The sequence below is a fragment of the Mobula birostris genome, chromosome 9 (genome assembly GCF_030028105.1).
Source record: "Mobula birostris isolate sMobBir1 chromosome 9, sMobBir1.hap1, whole genome shotgun sequence".
NCBI classification, from domain to species: Eukaryota; Metazoa; Chordata; class Chondrichthyes; order Myliobatiformes; family Myliobatidae; genus Mobula; species Mobula birostris.
The window spans coordinates 44,938,530-44,957,277 of record NC_092378.1 but is presented as its reverse complement, the minus strand read 5'-3'; the positions used below and the strand labels follow the sequence as shown (position 1 = coordinate 44,957,277).

Here is an 18,748-nt window from a genome sequence, read left to right as displayed (position 1 = left end):
CTCTGCAATGTATAATCCAGCAGACATTGCACAGGCATGGGATGTTCAACAGTACAATTGTGACAAGGATACGTTATTGGTATCCTAGATGGTCACACAGAGCAAGAGTTTAGGCAATAGAGATGAAATGGATGGTGCAGTTACCCCAATAATTATGTGTTTTTGCCCTGCTGGTATGATGAACTAGGACTGAGGCTTGGGCCTAGTCCGGCTGCTCAGGGAGTGGATCTAGGGACTCATTCTGGTTCGGAACACTGTTGGCTTGCTTCTATTGTTTGCTTGGTTTGTGTTTTTTTCTCTCTTCCTCTGCGCAGTGGTTTTTGGTCTTTTTTTTAAAATTGGGTTATTCGAGTTTCTTGCTTTGTGGCTGCCTGTAAGCAGATGTATCTCAATTTATGTATTCTTTGATAATAAGTGTGCTTTGAATCTTTAAAAGATTGTGCATTTCTCTGGAGATGTATGAATGCCGAAGTTTGTTTGACTGCACCTCTCACAGTTGATCAATATCCTATGAGCTCTGTCGGCCCAAGGATCTGTGGATTCCAATCTGGAGCCCAAACCCAGATACAGTCCAGCACATGGGTGGTGGGCTGTGGCTATTGAATGATACCCGATACAACCAGTGACTAGACTTAACCGAGCAAACTAAAATCTAATGCTGCTGACAGTAAAAGGAAAGGTTTGGAAGGCTTTGGGGTGAATAAGAGGGGGATGCAGGTGGCATTGTTTTCACTCAGTGTTTGGAAAATGAGCACAGAATGACACTGGTAAGTGTTATCAGTCCCTAGCCTATTCACACCACTCTGAATGAGTATCCCTCAAACCTTTATCAGCCATGCAACTCACATTCATTTCCTTCCAGTCTCATTCTGCCCCTGAATTCAGTCCTTTTTGCCAGACCCCCAGCAATCTTCCAGCCTGAATTCACCACCAATTCCTGATCTTCGCTGCTCCCACTCCAGCTGTCTCTCCAACACCCACCACCCACGGATCCTCTTTTCCCCGCATGGACAACCCATTTGATCTGGATCCAGATCTGGGCTTTTTTTGCAACTCTGCTGACCCAGGGATTGTTTGACCCAGGAACCATTGCAGCAGTATTCACTGCGCAGTAGACCCAAGATGCTGTGTGCTAACAACTAGTCCTACACAAGCAACTAGTCCTTCAAACACTTTGGCATTGCTGTGTGTGCAAGAGAAATCCAGTAAATCTACACCCAGCCTATCTGGATTGGGAGGGTTGTGATGGCTGGTGGTGAGTTTGGGAGTGGTGGGAAGGGAGACTGGGGGATCAGAATGGGGGCACAGGGGAAAATCAGGAATTTGTTTGGGAGACTGTCAGGGGGTCAGCAGTAAGGATTGAATTCAGTGGAGGGGTTGGATGGACATCTTGTGATTGGATAGAATTGTGTTGGGCTGCATGGTTGATAGGAGTTTAGTGTGCTACCTCACTAGTTGCTGATAACCAATCAAAATGACTGCTTACTTATTGATCAATTGACTGATTGATTGGATGCAACACGGAATAGGCTCTTGAGGCCCTTTGAGCCATGCCACTCAACAATCCCCCCGATTTAATCCTAGCCTAATCACAGGACAATATACAATGATCAATTAACCTACCAACCTGTATGTCTTTGGACTGTGGGAGGAAACTGGAGTACCCGGAGGAAACCCACACGGTCACGGGGGGGAATGTAGAAACTCCTTACAGGCAGCAGCGGGAATTGAACCCTTGTCACAGGTACTGTAAAGTGTTGTGCTAACCACTATGCTACTGTACTGCTTGACTTTTGTGTTAGTAAGCCACTTAATTTCCTATGCCAATATATTCTCCCCAATTCTGTGAACTCCTGAGATGTAGTCTTCTATGTAGCATTGTAAATATACATCTACATCTGCTGGTTCATCTATATCCACCTTTCTGTTCCATCCTCAGAAAGGCAAACATATTTGACACACATAATTTCTTTTCCTTGACTCTGCTTGATTGTCTCCTACTTTTATTTCATTATGAATTCCAACGTTTCTCCTTACGAATGACCTATAGAACCCTGTGTTGACAAGTGATATTAGAGTTTTCCAGTCCTCTGGAATTCTGGTAGATTACAATCATCACACTCTCAGCCTTTGCACTCACTTCCTACTGGGCCTTAAAGGGGACATCAAGCTTTAGTTCCATTAGTTTGCCAATGACTTTCTCCTTAGTGGTGGAGGTTAAGTTTCTGCCTCCCAGTGGTCCTGAAGTTTAACTATTATTATCAAGATGTTTTTAATATCAAACATTATTGATTAAAATCTCTGCTGTTTCTTTGTTCTTCATTTTTCAATTCTCCCATCTCACCCTCGAAGGGACCAACATTTATATTCAAAGACACTAAGTATGAATGCAGTATACAATCCTGAGATTGGTCTTCCCACAGATAGCCACAAAACAAAGAAAACCCTGGAAGCTGTGCAAAGAAAAACGTCAAACCCCACCTCCCCAACGCACAGAAAGAAATCACGCAAATGCCAAAAAGGGGGGGGGGGGGAGGAGTGAAAAATACAGACTATAGAATGCAAAATCTAGAGAGTCCTGGCACATCCAGTTCTGTTTAGTTTATTTCAGTCCAGCTGTTTGTTGTTTGTTATCAGCAGGCTGCCCCAGTCACCTAAAATAGCAATGAAGATGGAGCAACCAGAAACTAGAAACATATCGTAACATGCATTTCAGAGTCCAATCCACACACCACAAAATCAGACATTGTCCTCCACCCATAGACCTGAAGATACTTGTTTCGGGTTGTTTGCTAATTTCCCATTGTCTCATTTTTTTTTTCAGTCATCCACTGCTGATTTTTAAGTTGCAATCCTTTGGCATAACACTTTCCTATGCGACATTGCCTTACCTGTCAATTTGATACAATTTTTTTTAGTTCCATTTATTGGTCTACAATGTCCCCTCAAAGGCTTAAAGGGATATATTTGTAGCACTGTTAAGCTGCTGTCTCACTGTCTCTGGCTTCAGGTTCGATCCTGACCTCTGATGCTGCCTGTGTGGTGTCTGTGCATTCTGGCCGTGACCAAAAGGGCTTCCTGCACATGTTCTCCCTTATTCCCACATCTTAAAATATGCACGTTGGTAGGTTAACAGGCCATTGTAAAAGTCCCCTAGAGTGTAAGTGGGTGGTAGACTCTGGGGAGAGATGATGGGAATGTGGGGAGAGTAAACTGGGATTAGTTTAGGATTAGTGTAAATGGGTGTTTGGTGATTGGCAAGGATTCTGTGAGCCAGAGAGCCCATTTCTCTGCTGTATGACTCAAGGGCTCTTATTTAAATTAAGGCAGCAAACTGAATGGATTATAACATTCTATCAAAAAGAAGTGGGTATTTTGACTGAAATTTGCCTGTTCTAAATCATGAATGAATGAAAGATGAATGCAACCCCAGAGTTATATTTTGACCACTTGCTGACCCCCCCCCCCCCCACATCTTTACATTTTCAGTTTAATGAAGCTCTTATCTTGGCTTTATTTGGTGTTTCATTCTTTCATTAAAGTTTTTTGCTCTCGTGGTCTGGAAGTAGTATGTAACACATGTCATTCATTGAGGATTATGTAAAGAAATGTGAATTTCAGGACAATTAAAAATAAACCAAAGACCCGGTAATGTAGACCAGATTTCACAGGGTGTGACTTGACAGTCATTATGACACAGTTGATTCTTTAATAAATAATCTACGAGAGTTCAAACGCTTAACCAGAATAACAGTGACTTGTTAAAATGAGAGTGAGGTACAGGTGCTAGACTTGTTCAGTGAGAGGAATGGAGAGGAGCTGCCTGAATTATAGGTGACCTAAGTGAAATTCTTTGACTTCTATCCTGACACAATCTGTTCTTATGCATCTGGGTTTACACAGGCAGGTAGAAGATAGGTATGATGATGTATGGTTTAGCATCTTTTCGATGGGAGGGGAGATCTCATGTATCCTGAGACATTTCATCTTTGTGAATGGGGGATATCATGAAACCCAACCTAGTTATGTTAAAAGAATGAATTAGGAAAATATTTTGATTACAGCCTAGTTACTGTGCCTCATTCTATAAAGTGTGTCCATTCACCCAACATCCATTGATCACACATGTAGTTTCTTTCGGATCACAGGGCTGGGTTTTACATTGAAGTAACTTTGAGGCTGACAGTGATCACAGTTTAAATACAATAAGGTCAGCTGCCAGCTAACACACATTAATGGTGTAAAGCAGAAATCAGGGGTCTTATTTCTATTTCCTCTTCTGACTTTATTTACTCTGGTTACAAAGATGGTAACAGAGATATATGGATTCTTGATCATTTAATATGGGTGTCAGATGTACGGTACGTGGACGCCGTATTGTTTGACTGGTGCTTTAACCTGAATATTCAATGTAAACACACTAACAGCCTATGTACATATCAAGTGACCAGCACTGTTTTCTGGTTGGAATTAAATCCAGCTCAGTGTAAACTGAGTCATTTATTTTTTAAATGAAGAAAGCTTTGATTTTGAGCACAGGATTTTGAGATTAAAGGTTTCATAGTTATTGCTTACATTTCTCTTGTAAAAGAGCCAACTGGGTCCTGCACCATGCTTCATATAGGGTGGAAACACAGACTACCAGCCAGCTCATCCAGCATATGTGACATCACTCCAAATCCTGATGTGTACTTTCCAGCTAGGAGCTGGATTATAATTTTAACAAGTCCCTAACACATTCTGCTTCAAAGATATGCCAGATGTACTGTATCTCAAGTAAACCCAACTCCACTTTCTTAACTCACATTTTTTTTTGGTCAATAATCTTCAAGTAGAGTTGGCATTTGTTTTAATATAGATTCTCAGGGATTTCCTTCGAGCTTCATTGCTCAAGATTTAATACTTAAAGCACCCACGTTAGGCAAGGATTTGGTTCCCTGTTTGAGTGTCATGTTCTCTGATTCAGTTTTTGGTCTTGATGGGCACATTGAACAACTTACTGGGCTGAAGGCACTCGACAAGTATTTACTACTGCTTCTTGGATCTGTGTGGTATAAAGGAGAGGATTTCTTGTGGGCTTTCTTTCAGCAGGAGACCTTAACCACGGCTACCGTACAAGTAAGTGGTGGGCTGTCAGCTACATTTTATAGTGAGCAGTTGTCGGTGCGCAGCCTTAATTCTTGCGTGTGGTCCTGATGTTCTCCACTGTGTAAAATGGCACCAAAGGATGTGTTGGTCTGGATTTTACTTACTTTATTTTAATTAGAGGTACAGCACGGGAACAGGCCCTTCCAGCCCAATGAGCCCACTGCCCAATTGTACCCGTGTAACCAAGTAACCTCCTAACCCAGATTTCTTTGGAATGTGGGCTAGGAAACCAGAGCACCCGTGCGGTTACGGAGAGAAAGTACAAACTCCTAACAGACAGCACCAGAACTGAACCCGGGTAACTGCGCTGTAATAATAATACACAAACTGCTACACTGCTGTGCTACCACAGGGATGGTTACGCACCGGGGAGATTGAAAGCTTCTTTGAAGATACCCACTAGTTCAAGTTCAAGTTTACCATGATTTCAACAGTATACATGTATCCCGCCAGATAAAACAACATTCTTCTGGACCAAGGTGCTCAACACAATACATGTAACACACACACAACACATAAAGTAATATTAACACCAATAAATTAGTAAGTAATGAGATGCATTTATGATACAAGTTTAAAAAGTAAACAGTATAACACTACTGGTGCTTCATACATGCTGCGATCTGGGTGGTAGCAGGGAGTTCAGTGGTCACACAGCCTGGGGGAAGAAGGTGTTTCCTATCCTAACAGTCCTTGTCCTAATGCTACAGCACCTTCTGCCTGATGGTAGGGGGTCAAAGAGATAGTTTGCTGGACAGATGGGTGGGATTCATTGACAATGCTAAGGGCTTTATGTCCCCAGTGCTCCTAGTAAATATCTCTGATGGGTGAAAGAGAGAACCCGATGATCCTTTCAGCAGTCCTCACAATCCTTTGTAGGATCTCACTTGGCAATTCCCGTACCAGATGGTCAGCTCTATAGTGCTCCTGTAAAAATTGGCTGGAATGGGGGCGGGGAGAAGGATTCTTGCTCACCTCAATCTTTTCAGGAAGTAAAGACGCTGCTGTGCTTTTTTGGCTAAAGGGGTGGTGTTGAGGGACCAGGTGAGATCATCCATTATGTGCTTCCAGAAACTTGCTGCTCCTAACTCTCTCCACGGAGGAGCTGTTAATGTGCAGCGAGGAGTGACTTGCCTGCACCTTTCTTTCATCGACAATCATCTCTTTAATCTTGTCCACATTGTGAATCTTTACTTCAGCCTTCATATACCACTCCTCCCCAGATTACAAACATCTGACCTTTGTGCATATGAGCAAGCACTTGAGTGACCAGTGGGATGGATTTGCTGGCTGCTCAGCTATCTCCTTTTCTGATCTGTGAGCTGCCTGTTTCTCAGGAACAGAGCTGTGTCGTAACCCGGGGCGGGGAGCAAGTGCTCTCCATCGGTGAATTCCATCAGTGGAAATAGAGTATTGGCTGTTCTCTGAATATCAGACACCAACAATGGCACCTTGCTACGTATGTTTATCAGTAAATAGAACTCAGAGCACATTGTTGCCCAATTACAGGGAGTTGGTTAGATGCCCTTTCATGTGATCTTTGATCTGCCTTAGTAGCTGAGAGTTTTGCACCAACTGCTGAGTGGGTTAATGTGTTCAGAAGTTCTGTTCAAAGCCTTGATTCCTTCCCAGGTAATGGTAGAAACAGAAATTGAGTATGAATATACCATTAAAAATATACGTAGCAGGGGGTCATTCATTACTTATAGAGCAAATATATTTGTCATTCAAACATTCAAAGGAATAGCTGCACTCTAAAACCAAAACAGATTCCGTCTTGGTTAATTGCTCAATTATCAGCAACATTTTGCAATGTGATATGTACCAGGCCATAAACAACAGAACTCACAAGTCTAGAACAGACCTTTCAGTGCTCTTCTTGGCAATATTGCACAGTAGGATCATAAAAAGCTACAACAGAAAGGATGTTTTCCAATTGGCACTCACTGTCCTGTACACTATAGCAAGGCCCTTGTGTCTCTTCTTCCTTGATAGTCATTGAATTCTTAACTGCATAAGGTTTCAAAGGTACAATTAATGTCACAGAAATGTATACAGTATACATCCTGAAATGCTTTTTCTTCGCAAAAACAGAGGAGTGCCTTAAAAAATAAATGACAGTTAAGTGTTAGAACGCCAAAGTCCCCCCCAGCTCCCCTCCCTCGCGCGCATAAACGGCAGCAAGCAACAATCCCCCTCCCCCCACCAGCAAAATAGAAGCATCGGCACTCACCACTGAGCGCTCAAGCATGCAGCAAAAGCAGCAGCAAAAGCAACAGCAAAGACACAGACTTGCAGTACCCCAAAGACTACACGTTCACCTGGTATTCGACATACCACAGGTTTTCTCTCTCTCTCCCTAATAAGGGAGAAAGAGATATCTCCGTTTCACAGTGAGAGGGGAGACATAACAAACAACTCGCTGGTTTACGATGTCAAAAGTCGGTTGCTTTGCTTTTTCCGAGCTCTGTGCCCAAAGATCTCGGGTCCCTGGGCACACAGACAAAGATCTTCCAGCTCCCACGACACACCTTCGATCTGCCTGTGTCCAGAGCCCCGAGATCCTAGGCCTCCAAAGGCGAGCTGAACTCTTAGGCCGCGCCCTTAGCATGTTGGATAAAGGCCAGTTGTGACACCCTGAGACTGGGTCTTCTGCATCTCTTGAATTTGGGGGGAAAAAATCTGTGCAGTAATGACATTTATTTCTCCTAACTCTTCCCCATGTTCAAGTTAAGTTGGGGAGTCACTGGTCACAGTTTGGTGGTGGGGAAGCACCAGCAGAAGGTTGTCAGCCTGACGAAGCCAGTGCGGGAGCAAGAAGTGACACAATTCCTTTCAGAAGTCCTTCACCTACAGCAGATATATTGGTGCCAGGTATGTCTAGGATAGGGTAACTGAGGATGCAGTTACTTTCTAAGTAATTTTTATAACAAAATAGACTTTATTCACAATATAAACAGTTTCAGACTTTTCATTCTTTACAGACATGGTCCCATACTTTCCATACTGTTCTAACACTGCTGCCACACATGGCACTCGAGGGTTTTACGAGGGGTGATTGATAAGTTCGTGGCCTAAGGTAGACGACGTCAATTTTAGAAAACCTAGCACATTTATTTTTTTAGCATAGTCCCCTCCTACATTTACACACTTAGTCCATCCAGCAGTCATGGAGCATACGGATCTGTTCTTTGTAGAAGTTGGCGTCTTGGACCTCCAGAAAATGGTCCACAGCAGGGGTGATTGATAAGTTCATGGCCTAAGGTAGAAGGAAATGAGTTATTACCTTCAAACTTTCTGCATAATCACTCAAAGAGTTGAACTGCACGTACATGTAACGAGAACTGTATAACTCGTCCAAGATGCTGACTTCTACAAAGAACGGATCCGTATGCTCCACAACTGCTGGACTAAGTGTGTAAATGTAGGAGGGGACTATGTTGAAAAATAAATGTGCTAGGTTTTCTAAAATTGACCCCTTCTACCTTAGGCCACGAACTTATCAATCACCTCTTGTATATTAAACACTACAGTAATTGACAGCTTTCTTCCCCCCACCCATTCCCTCCCTCTCTAGCAGGAGAAGAACCCTAAACCATGGTCCCTTCCCAAAGAGCTTTTGGGGTGGCTGCACCAAGTTTCAGTGCGTCCTTCAGCACGTTCTCCTGCAGCCTGGAACATGCCAGTCAGCAGCATTCTTCCACAGACATCTCACCATCAAGTTTCAGGCCGACCAAAGAGCGTCTGTCACTGAATTGATGAACTGCCAGCAGCACCTGATGTTTGTCTCTGTGTGTGTCCCCCAGAAACAGCCCATAGACAGCCCGTAGATCAGAGAGTCCTCTATCACACAGCTGCTCGGGATGAAATGTGACACAGGCCCTTTCATCTTTCTCCACACCATCTTCACAAACCCTCAGTGTGTGAGGAGGTGAGTTACTGTTTCTTTCCCACTGTAGTCATCCTGCAGGCAGCAGATTGTAGGGGTATGCCAGGAGGATCTGCCTGGGCGAGCCCCTCTCACCGCCAGCCAGGCTAGGCCCTAGTGTCTTTTGGTGAGGCCTGATGATGAAATATTCTGCCAGATGGTCTGGGCAGTCTGCTCGGGCAACAGTGAGGTGAGCAATGACAGGATAAATGCTGGTTTACATTTGCCTGATTCTTTGGCAGCAATTTTTATGGTCCACAACTCACTTTTAAGAAACTTCAGTTATTCAATTGTTTTGAAGTCAGAAAGGGAGTAATTGCAAGAACTTAACCTCTTCAAGCAGCACAAGCCATATTGTTTTGCATCTGTCCACGTGCGCTGAAATCATCGTTATTTCCTCCTTTTACCCTCCCATTCACTTTTTGCATGATAAAAAAAGCTACGTTTAAACTGTACAAATAAGCATTCCTTAACAACTATCGTTGATGCTTTTCACAGTACTTTGCAATGTGTTCACTTTTTCATCAGCATATGTTCGCTGCCCTTCCGTGCACAGCAGGTTCGAAAGGAAGTGTCATCAGCAGTTTTCTGTGATGATATTTAAAGCGAAAGGCTGACCAAGTCATGCAGTGATGGGAGGAAATCCTTATCTGCAGCTACTTCAGAATCAGGTTTAATATCACCAGCAAATGTCGTGAAATGTGTTAACTTAGTGGCAGCAGTATAATGAAATGTAGGATAAATATAGAAAAAAATGTATAGTATATATATGTATATTAAATAGCTAAATTAAAAATAGTGCAAAAACAAATACTAATAAAAGTGAGGTAGTGTTCATAGGTTCACTGTCCATTTAGAAATCAGATGACAGAGGGGAAGAAGCTGTTCCTGAATCACTGAGTGTGTGCCTTCAGGCTTCTGTACCATCTTCATGACAGTAACAATGAGAAGGCATACCTTGGGTGATGGGAGCCCTTAATAATAGACACCATCTTTCTGAGGCACCACTCCTTGAAGATGTCTTGAATATTATGGAGGCTAGTACCCAAGTTGAAGCTACTAATTTTACTACTTTCTGTAGCTTCTTTCGATCCTGTGTAGTAGCCCCCCCGCCACCATACCAGATAATGATACATTGTCTGTACATCTGTACATCTGTTGAAGTTTTCGAGTGTTTTACATGACAAAACAAATCTCCTCAAACTTCTAATGAAATATAGCTGCTGTCTCGCCTTCTTTATAGCTGCATCAATATGTTGGGACTGGGTTAGATGCTCAGATATTGACACCCAGGACTTGAAATTGAACTTGGAACTTGTTCTTGCTGGCTTACTTGAACTGAGTGTGGAGTGGGTCTTGCATTATATCATGAGTGTTAGAGGGCAACCTTTGTCCCTCAGCTAATAGTTGGTTTATCTGAGGAGCACTTCTTGTTCTGTGAAACCAGGGGTGGGAAGTTCAAGGGGGATATTAGAGGAAGGTTTTATACTCAGAGAGTGGTTGGTGCGTGGAATGCACTGCCTGAGTCAGTGGTGGAGGCAGATACACTAGTGAAATTTAAGAGACTACTAGACAGGTAGTCTGGAGGAACTTAAGGTGGGGAGGTTATACGGGAAGCAGGGTTTAAGGGTCGGCACAACATTGTGGGCTGAAGGGCCTGTACTGTGCTGTACTGTTCTATGTTCTATGTTTAAATAAATACAGAACAAATCAGAACATCAGCAATACTACTTCAGTATTGTAACAATGTGTATTAGTTCCTAATAGTTATCAATGGACAAATTCTTCACTGCCATGTTCTCTTGATTGACTGTAAATGAACAAAATCAACACAGGCACCTAGTGCAGATAATTGACTGCCTTCATTGCCTTCCTGCTTAAAGTAAAAATTAATTTTTGCATTTTGAATTGGCATTTGTTAGCCCAAATAGATTAACATAACACAAGTATTCGCAGTTGACACGATTTAAAAACTGTTCTGTAATGTTTAACAGCAGTTTCTAGCATCTCAAAGCCTGAATGCTTGAAACTACAGTGAGCAAAACAGTTCTGAATTGTCTTACTGCTTATTTCTCTTCAACTATTAGGGACAAAAATCACTGTTTTTTGAACACAACACATGTAACTGAAGCCTTTTAAAATCTGTTCATTCCAAGCATGGTGTAGAGTCTTAACAGGCACACAAGTGCATGTGACTGACACTATTTAGAAACAGCTTGGCAACAGACTTCTGTCCTAATTAAGCAGTATAGTGTCCCAAATAAATAAAAGGAATCCCAGATATTTTCTCAATTTAGTTTTTGTTCTCTAAGCATTGTCCCAAATAAGTGGCTGCACCAATTAACTGCTGCCCCAATTAACCAGAAAAAAATATACATATTCCATTTTCTCTCAAAGGCCTTAGTGGAACTTCCCTCCAACATATTTGCAGACAGTACTTTCCAGATTCCAGCCACATGGTCTGTGAAAAAAAAATTTGCTTCATGCCAATTTTTATTCAATTCTTTATTCCATATCAAAACCTCCAATCTTTGGCCTGTCCACCAAAGGGATGAGCCTCCCCCTATCCTGACTCCCCATCATTTAATGTGCTTCTATCAAATCTCTCTTCAGCCTTGCGTTCCTGAAAAATAACAGTCCCAGTCTCTTCCCAGGAACCCTTCCTGTGTCAACCAGAAATGAGCCCAGTAGTCCAGTTGAGTACTGGCCAGTGTCTTATAGGGGCTAAGCAAGACATCACTGCTTCTATACTATGCCACAGTATTGATAAAGTCCAGATGGTGACAATAATAAAGTCCTGGTGTGTGACTTGTAGTAAAACAACACATACATACAGTGTTGTCACTGGAAAGCAGCATCCATCATCGAAGACCCCCACCATACAGTCATGCTCGCTTCTCATTGCTGCCGTCAGGAAGTAGATACAGGAGCCTCAGGTCCCACACCAGGAGGATCAGGAACAGTTATTACCCTTCAACCATCAGCCTTTTGAATCTGAGGGGATAACTTTACTCACCCCAACACTGAATAGTTGGAGTTCCCACAACCTATGGACTTACTTTCAAGGACTCTTCATCTCATCTTCTCCATCTTTATTGCTTATTTATTTATTATTATTACTTTGTTTGTTTTTATGTGAATGCCCACAAGAAAAAAAATCTCAGGGTTGCATATGATGACATACATGTACTTTGATAATAAACTTACTTTTGAACTTTAAACTTCATAGTGACCACTGCAGTGAGCTTATAGCAAATTTTACAGTAGGACAATGTGTATTTGTTGAAACATTTCTTGGCCTGATAACTAAAGGTACAATGTTTTACCAACACTGAGTGACTCGTATCTTCTTTATCCCACTTGTGAATCTCTTTTTGCAGGTCCACCGGGACCCCCTGGAGGAGTGAGAGTCGTAGATATTCGAGACACCTTTGTGACTTTATCCTGGAGTCGAGGGACAGATAATCACAGTCCAATCTCCAGGTACACAGTCCAGCAGAAGATTTTGGACTCTATCGATTGGAAAGATGCTATGACAGGTCAGTAGGATCCCTCTGACAGTGGGACTTTGGTTGAAGATGGGCAAGGACAAAGAATATGCTTTTCTTTAAATTAGAAATCAAGTGATTCTTCAGCTGTAGCGTTAAAAAATAGCACTTTGAGCTCTTGCTGGAGGGATTGCAGGGAAATTGGGCTAATAATGATAAATAAGAGTTTTATTTGTCTGGTTGTGCACTCTCTCATGTGCTGGCATAAGGTTCTTATTAACCAACTTAGTTCAGTAAAATACGTGAGTGAGTACATTCCCAGAGGAAATGAAAGGCAATGTGGAGGGGTTTGTCTCGGATTGCTGACATCAAACATGTGCTTATATATAATAGCCACGGGTGGTACTCACCCCCACATACTTGGCTGTACATATTTACCATTGGAGACAGAAACATATTCCTGTTTCTGTCTCATAATGTACTTTCAGATAGGATCTCCACGTCCATACAGCTGAAGCTGGTAATTTGTGGCGGTAACTGTTTCAAAGACACTTCTAGTTGAGGAAATGGATGCTAGTCAGTAGATAACTGTGTTGACCATGCATTTGATGAGCCCATTCACAAAGCAGCGTCTATCTTTTTCCTGTTATCACTGACTTTATTAAAACTTGTGTGAATGAATGTGTGCCTATGAGACCTTACTAAACAATCCAAATCAAAAACTGTGGATGAATCAGGAGGTTCCTAGTCTGTTGAGGGCTAGATCTGTGACATTCTAGTCTATCGACCCAGGTCTGTACAAAAAAACCAGGTATGACTTTCACGGGGCTTTTTCAAGAGCTACGGAATAATTCTGAGTGAGGTTGAAGGTGACTTTGGATGCGCGTCAACTCTGGCGGGGTTTGCAGGCTATTACTACCTACAGAACGAAACCCGTTGGTGTGAATGGCTGTGATGCTTCACTTCCAGACAGGCTCAATGCCTTTTATGCTTGCTTTGAAAGGGAGACCGAAACTACAGCTATGAGGATCCCTGCAGTATCTGGTGACCCTGTGATCTCTGTCTCAGAGGCCGATGTCAGGCTGTCTTTCAAGAGGGTGAACCCTTGCAAGGTGACAGGCCTCGATGGAATACCTGGTAGGGCTCTGAAAACCTGTGCCAACCAACTGGCGGGGATGTTCAAAGACATTTTCGATCTCTCCTTGCTACAGTCAAGCTCCCACCTGCTTCAAAAGGGCAGCAATTATACCAGTGCCCAAGAAGAATAGGGTGAGCTGCCTTAATGACGGTCATCCAGTTGGACTCACATCTATGGTGATGAAGTGCTTTGAGAGGTTGGATATGGCTGGAGTCAACTCTGGCCTCAGCAAAGACTTGGACCCATTGCAATTTGCCTATCACCACAGTATGGTGGACACGATCTCATTGGCTCTTCACGTGGCCTTGGATTACCTGGATAATAGGATGCTGTTTATTGACTGCAACTCAGTGGTTAACACCATCATTCCTACATTTCTGATTGAAAGGCTCCAGAACCTGGGTCTGTGTTCTTCCATCTGCAACTGGATCCTCGACTTCCTAACCAGAAGACCACAATCTGTGTGGATTGGAAATAACACCTCCACCTTGCTGACAATTCACACTGGCGCCCCTAACGGATGTGTGCTTCGTCCACTGACCTGCTACCCTCTCTACACCCATGACTGTATGGCTCGACTCAGCTCAAATGCCAACTATAAACTTGATGACCATACAACCATTGTTGGCAGAATCTTAGATGGTGACGAGAGGGCCAAAGAAATCAAAGAACCAAAGAACCAAAGAACTGGTAGTGGACTTTTGAAAGGGTAAGACGAGGGAACACACACTAGTCCTCATAGAGGAGTCAGAAGTGTGAAGGAGTGAGCAATTTCAAGTTCCTGGGTGTCAGAATCTCTGAGGACATAACCTGCACCCGACATATCAAAGCAGCTACAAATAAATCACAGCAGCAGCTGTATTTCATTAGCAGTTTGAGGAAAGTTGTTATGTCACCTAAAACACTCACAAATTTCTACAGATGTACTGTGAAGAGCATTCTGAATGGCTGCATCACCATCTGGTATTGGTGAGCTATTGCACAGGACTGAAGTAAGCTGCAGAGAGTTGTTAATTAGTCAGCTCCATCATGGGCACTAGCCTCCATAGTATCCAGGACATCTTCAAGGAGGAATGCCTCAAAAAGACGGTGTCCATTATTAAAGACCCCCATCACTCAGGACATACGGTCTTCTAATTGATTCAATGATTCAGAAACAGCTTCTTTCTCTCTGCCATCCAATTTCTGAATGGACATTGAACCCATGCACACTACCTCACTGTTATTTTTAATTTATATTTTTGTAATACTTATTTGAGTTAACTATTTTATATCTCACGACACGTGCCGGTGATATTAAACCTGATTCTGATTCTTCCTGACTCAGCATCCATTTTCAGATCCTGTAAGATAATTCATTAATTAAACAACTCATGTCCCAGTGAAAGTTTAGCTCCAGCAAAAAGTTGCCCTTGTTGTTGCAGTCTTTGGTTCAGGCCATCAAGTTTGAAACCATTCTTTCCATCCTTTATCCTCACTTAGATCCCGAGTTTATAGAAGGCAACATGGAAACAGTAAAAGTTGTGGATCTAATTCCATGGATGGATTATGAATTCCGTGTCATTGCAACAAATACCCTGGGAATGGGCGAACCCAGTATGCCATCCTCCAAAATCAAGACTGCCGAAGCAGGTGAGTCAGCAGCTGCAGCTCTACTTAATTTGCATCTTATACCTTGCAGTAGATTATTGTGTAAATCCCTAAACTATTCTCCAATTTTTTTCATGGGAGAATGCTGTACCCAATTTTTTTTTGCAATAAGAGTTATGTTGGTGGCTTGGAGCCAGAGCAGTATCTGATTACAAATCACGACTCTTATCATTCTGCCTCCTCCACTGCCCAAATTTTATTTTTTTTTACTCCCAGCTGATTTTAATTTCCTAAGATAGGAGGTTGCTATGGTTTGTGATTTGCATTATGTCTATATGAGAAGTTTCTCCCTAAAGATTCATTCTGTTATGTATTAAAAATTAAGCGACCCGCTCATGTTCTTCTATTGCATTTCCTTTGGCACCTGTCAGTTACTCTACAGGATGGCAAGTCCAAGCAACACTCAAAAAAATTACACTCTGATTGTAAACAAATTAATCTCTTGAGGGCCCAGAGATTCTTCTGACAAGTTGCTCTGGTCTGTTTGTTTGATGCACAATAATAGATTTAATTATCCACTGAATCAAATTAACCACTAAATGAAAGTGTAATGTAAAGTGCAAAAGTAATAGACAATTAAAATGATGTGATTTTGAATTGAGAGCAATCTTCATTCAGAGTTGCTTGTGATGAATTATGTCACTAATAGGAAGGTATGCCATTGACATAATGTGGACTCTGGTCTGATTCTTTGCCTCTTTATCTTCTGTTGCTTTGAATATACTTTAAATAATCAGTAAAGAGACTAAGTCTGTTAGAATTGTGAGTAAGTTTCTATCAATTTCCCAACTTAAAGTTCCAAGTATTTATTGATAAAGAAACATCCATTGCAATGAAAAGTTGAAAATGGAGTCAAAGACTGTTTAATTTCACCAAGAGTTGATTGTTTTGCAACTACAGTATAGGTGTTGTAGCTTTACAATCCATTGTCGCAAACCAATAGCTATTTGATACATACTATCAACAACTGAATGAAAATAGTGCTTTGCCTTGTGGAGAAGGTGTGATAAACTGTGATTGGTAATTGGGGGATGTTAATGGGCTAAATAAAAAATTGGAGGAATTAGATTTTTTGTATTCTTATTTGACTCCTCTGAGCCGTTTGCAACTTAAGAATACCAGGCTCTGATCATGAAGAGAAAGGCAGAATCAGTCCGTTTTTGGCTCTCTTTTTCTATCATCAACTTGTCAGCAAAAAAATTGCACTGTGTTTTTCAAGAATCTTATTTAAGTGAAAATTCATTTTGTTCAATTCACTATTGATCGACTTGGCTTGAAGCAGTTGTAATTAGGAAGGAGAAATATCTCAAAGCCCTGCTCTGTGAATTCAGGCTGGCCTGAATAGTGAGTAAATCAGGGTTGGGTTGTAATACCTCACAGCTTGCACTCCTACCCTGTATGGTTGTGCCCTTAAACTCACTCAAAATCCAAGCATTGAGGGTTATTTGTATCTGCAGCTTGAGGTAAGTTTTAATTGAGGAAAATAAGGACAACCAACATGGTACACACACGTGGTTGTTGAAGATGAGGAAGAAATTCTCAGTGTGGAATATTGCTAGTTTACAGCATGCTGAAGAAGTGGAGTTCAGCGCCATTCTCATCTTGAATGTCTTGTTCTGAGGAGCCTGCAAGTTCCATTTCTGGATTTGCCATTCCTGCCAGTGACACTTTAATGTCAGGACACCTAGGACGGATTCTCTGCAGAAAATGAAGATGTGGCATGAATTAATGAGAAGATCAAAGCAAGTCACTACCTCGTCAGAAGTAGGTTTGGAACTTCAGGCTGGCCTTGGCTGAAACCCCTTGCCATGTGGATTCCCAGTTGACGGTCGATGTGTTGTTCTTCCCTTTCTCCGTGATTGATTCTCACATTTATTATTTGTGTTTTGATGCAATTTTAGATATACCTTTCAAGAATCTATATGTGACATCCTTTACCTTGCAAGTGCATAAGTTAATTGTCTATCTAGGTACGTATTGTGTAAACAATTTAGTATTGGCATTGTTCCATCTTGCTTAGTTTTACCTTCAGTAATGTTCTACCTGTTGCCAGTATGTTGGCTGAGAAGTGTTGAAAAGTTTGTAACACTTATACAGGTTCAGTTTCTGTTATTATTGTGTAGATAATTGTTGTTTATTGGGAGAAGAATTACCATCTGTAATTACCACCCTGTGCACCCTGGCAAAATGGGAAGTAATAAGTTCTAAGGCACGATCAAATAGATAGCCTTATATTTTCATTGTAATTTCCATTATCATGTTTAGCACCTGCCATTGTACAGCAGCATTTATGATTTTGTTTAACATACTACAATCATGCACTTGCAGTGTCGCTTTCTACACCTTCATTACTCAAATCACTGAACCTTAAGAATATTACTTATCGAAATCACATGAAATAATCTTATAACTTTGCATCATTGTCTGTAATTAGCTTCCTTGTGTTCATTCATCTCTTCCCTTGTGGTGGAATTGTACAATGTATGTGTGTGCAACTTTGAGTCTGTTTTAATTAGTGTACATTAGCATATTTTCTTCTAAATCTGTTTTGCAGCAGTTATTTATTACTGTATATATTTGTGTTTCATACTAGCAATGATGGAAGGACATTAATTGCTGGTCACATGATGTATAGCAGTCAGGTTGAGTATAATGGCAGTAAGCCTATCAAACCAATTGCATCCACTGTCGCCGAGTTAACCATACACTTTAGTCTTGCTGTCTTCATCTGTATGTACAGAATGCTCTGAAAGGTTTCTCGCAGCCTGTGCATTCTAGGTGTGGCTAAAGTGTACATTTGTATGTGCACTCCATGTTAGTATATTTCTTCTCAGATGGACAGTCTGACAATAGAATATTGTCAACACATCTTTGGCAATTAGTCTCACTCTACTTTCCTGTCTCTGAGATTTGATATGAATCATTAACTGTGGGTTTAGTAACATTATATTTATCACTGTTTTACTATCTGCATCTAAGTTCAATCAGCAACAACTGACTCTTTGTACTGCTGAGAGTCAGATTTTGTTCCCTTTTAATTATTACTTCTGTCAAACCTTGTACCACACAAGACCTCAGGTGATATTGTCTTGCTTTCGTGATGCTTAGTAAACAAAATGCAGGGGCTATATATGCACTCAGTGGCCGCTATATTAGGTACATGAGTGGAACTTAATGTGGTATTCTGCTGCTGTAACCCATCCACTTCAAGGTTCGATGTGTCGAGTGTTCCTTAATGCTCTTCTGCATACCACTTGTTATTTGAGTTACTGTCACCTTCCTGTAAGCTTGAACCAGTCTGGCCATTGTCTTCTGACCTTTCTCATTAGCAAGGTGTTTTTGCTCACAAAACTGCCACTCACTGGATTTTTTTCCTTCTCTCTGTAAACTCTAGAG

General features: G+C 41.6%; 1 protein-coding gene across 2 annotated transcripts in view; it reads left to right on the top strand.

Annotated features, from left to right (window-relative positions):
• Positions 1–18,748, top strand: part of LOC140202725 (contactin-1-like) — a 525,313-nt gene that overhangs the window by 302,816 nt on the left and 203,749 nt on the right. For both annotated transcript variants that reach the window (XM_072267960.1, XM_072267961.1), the window contains exons 15-16: positions 12,457–12,615; positions 15,185–15,334. In XM_072267960.1, the coding sequence (XP_072124061.1) occupies positions 12,457–12,615; positions 15,185–15,334 (309 nt within the window). The remainder of the gene's footprint in view (positions 1–12,456; positions 12,616–15,184; positions 15,335–18,748) is intronic.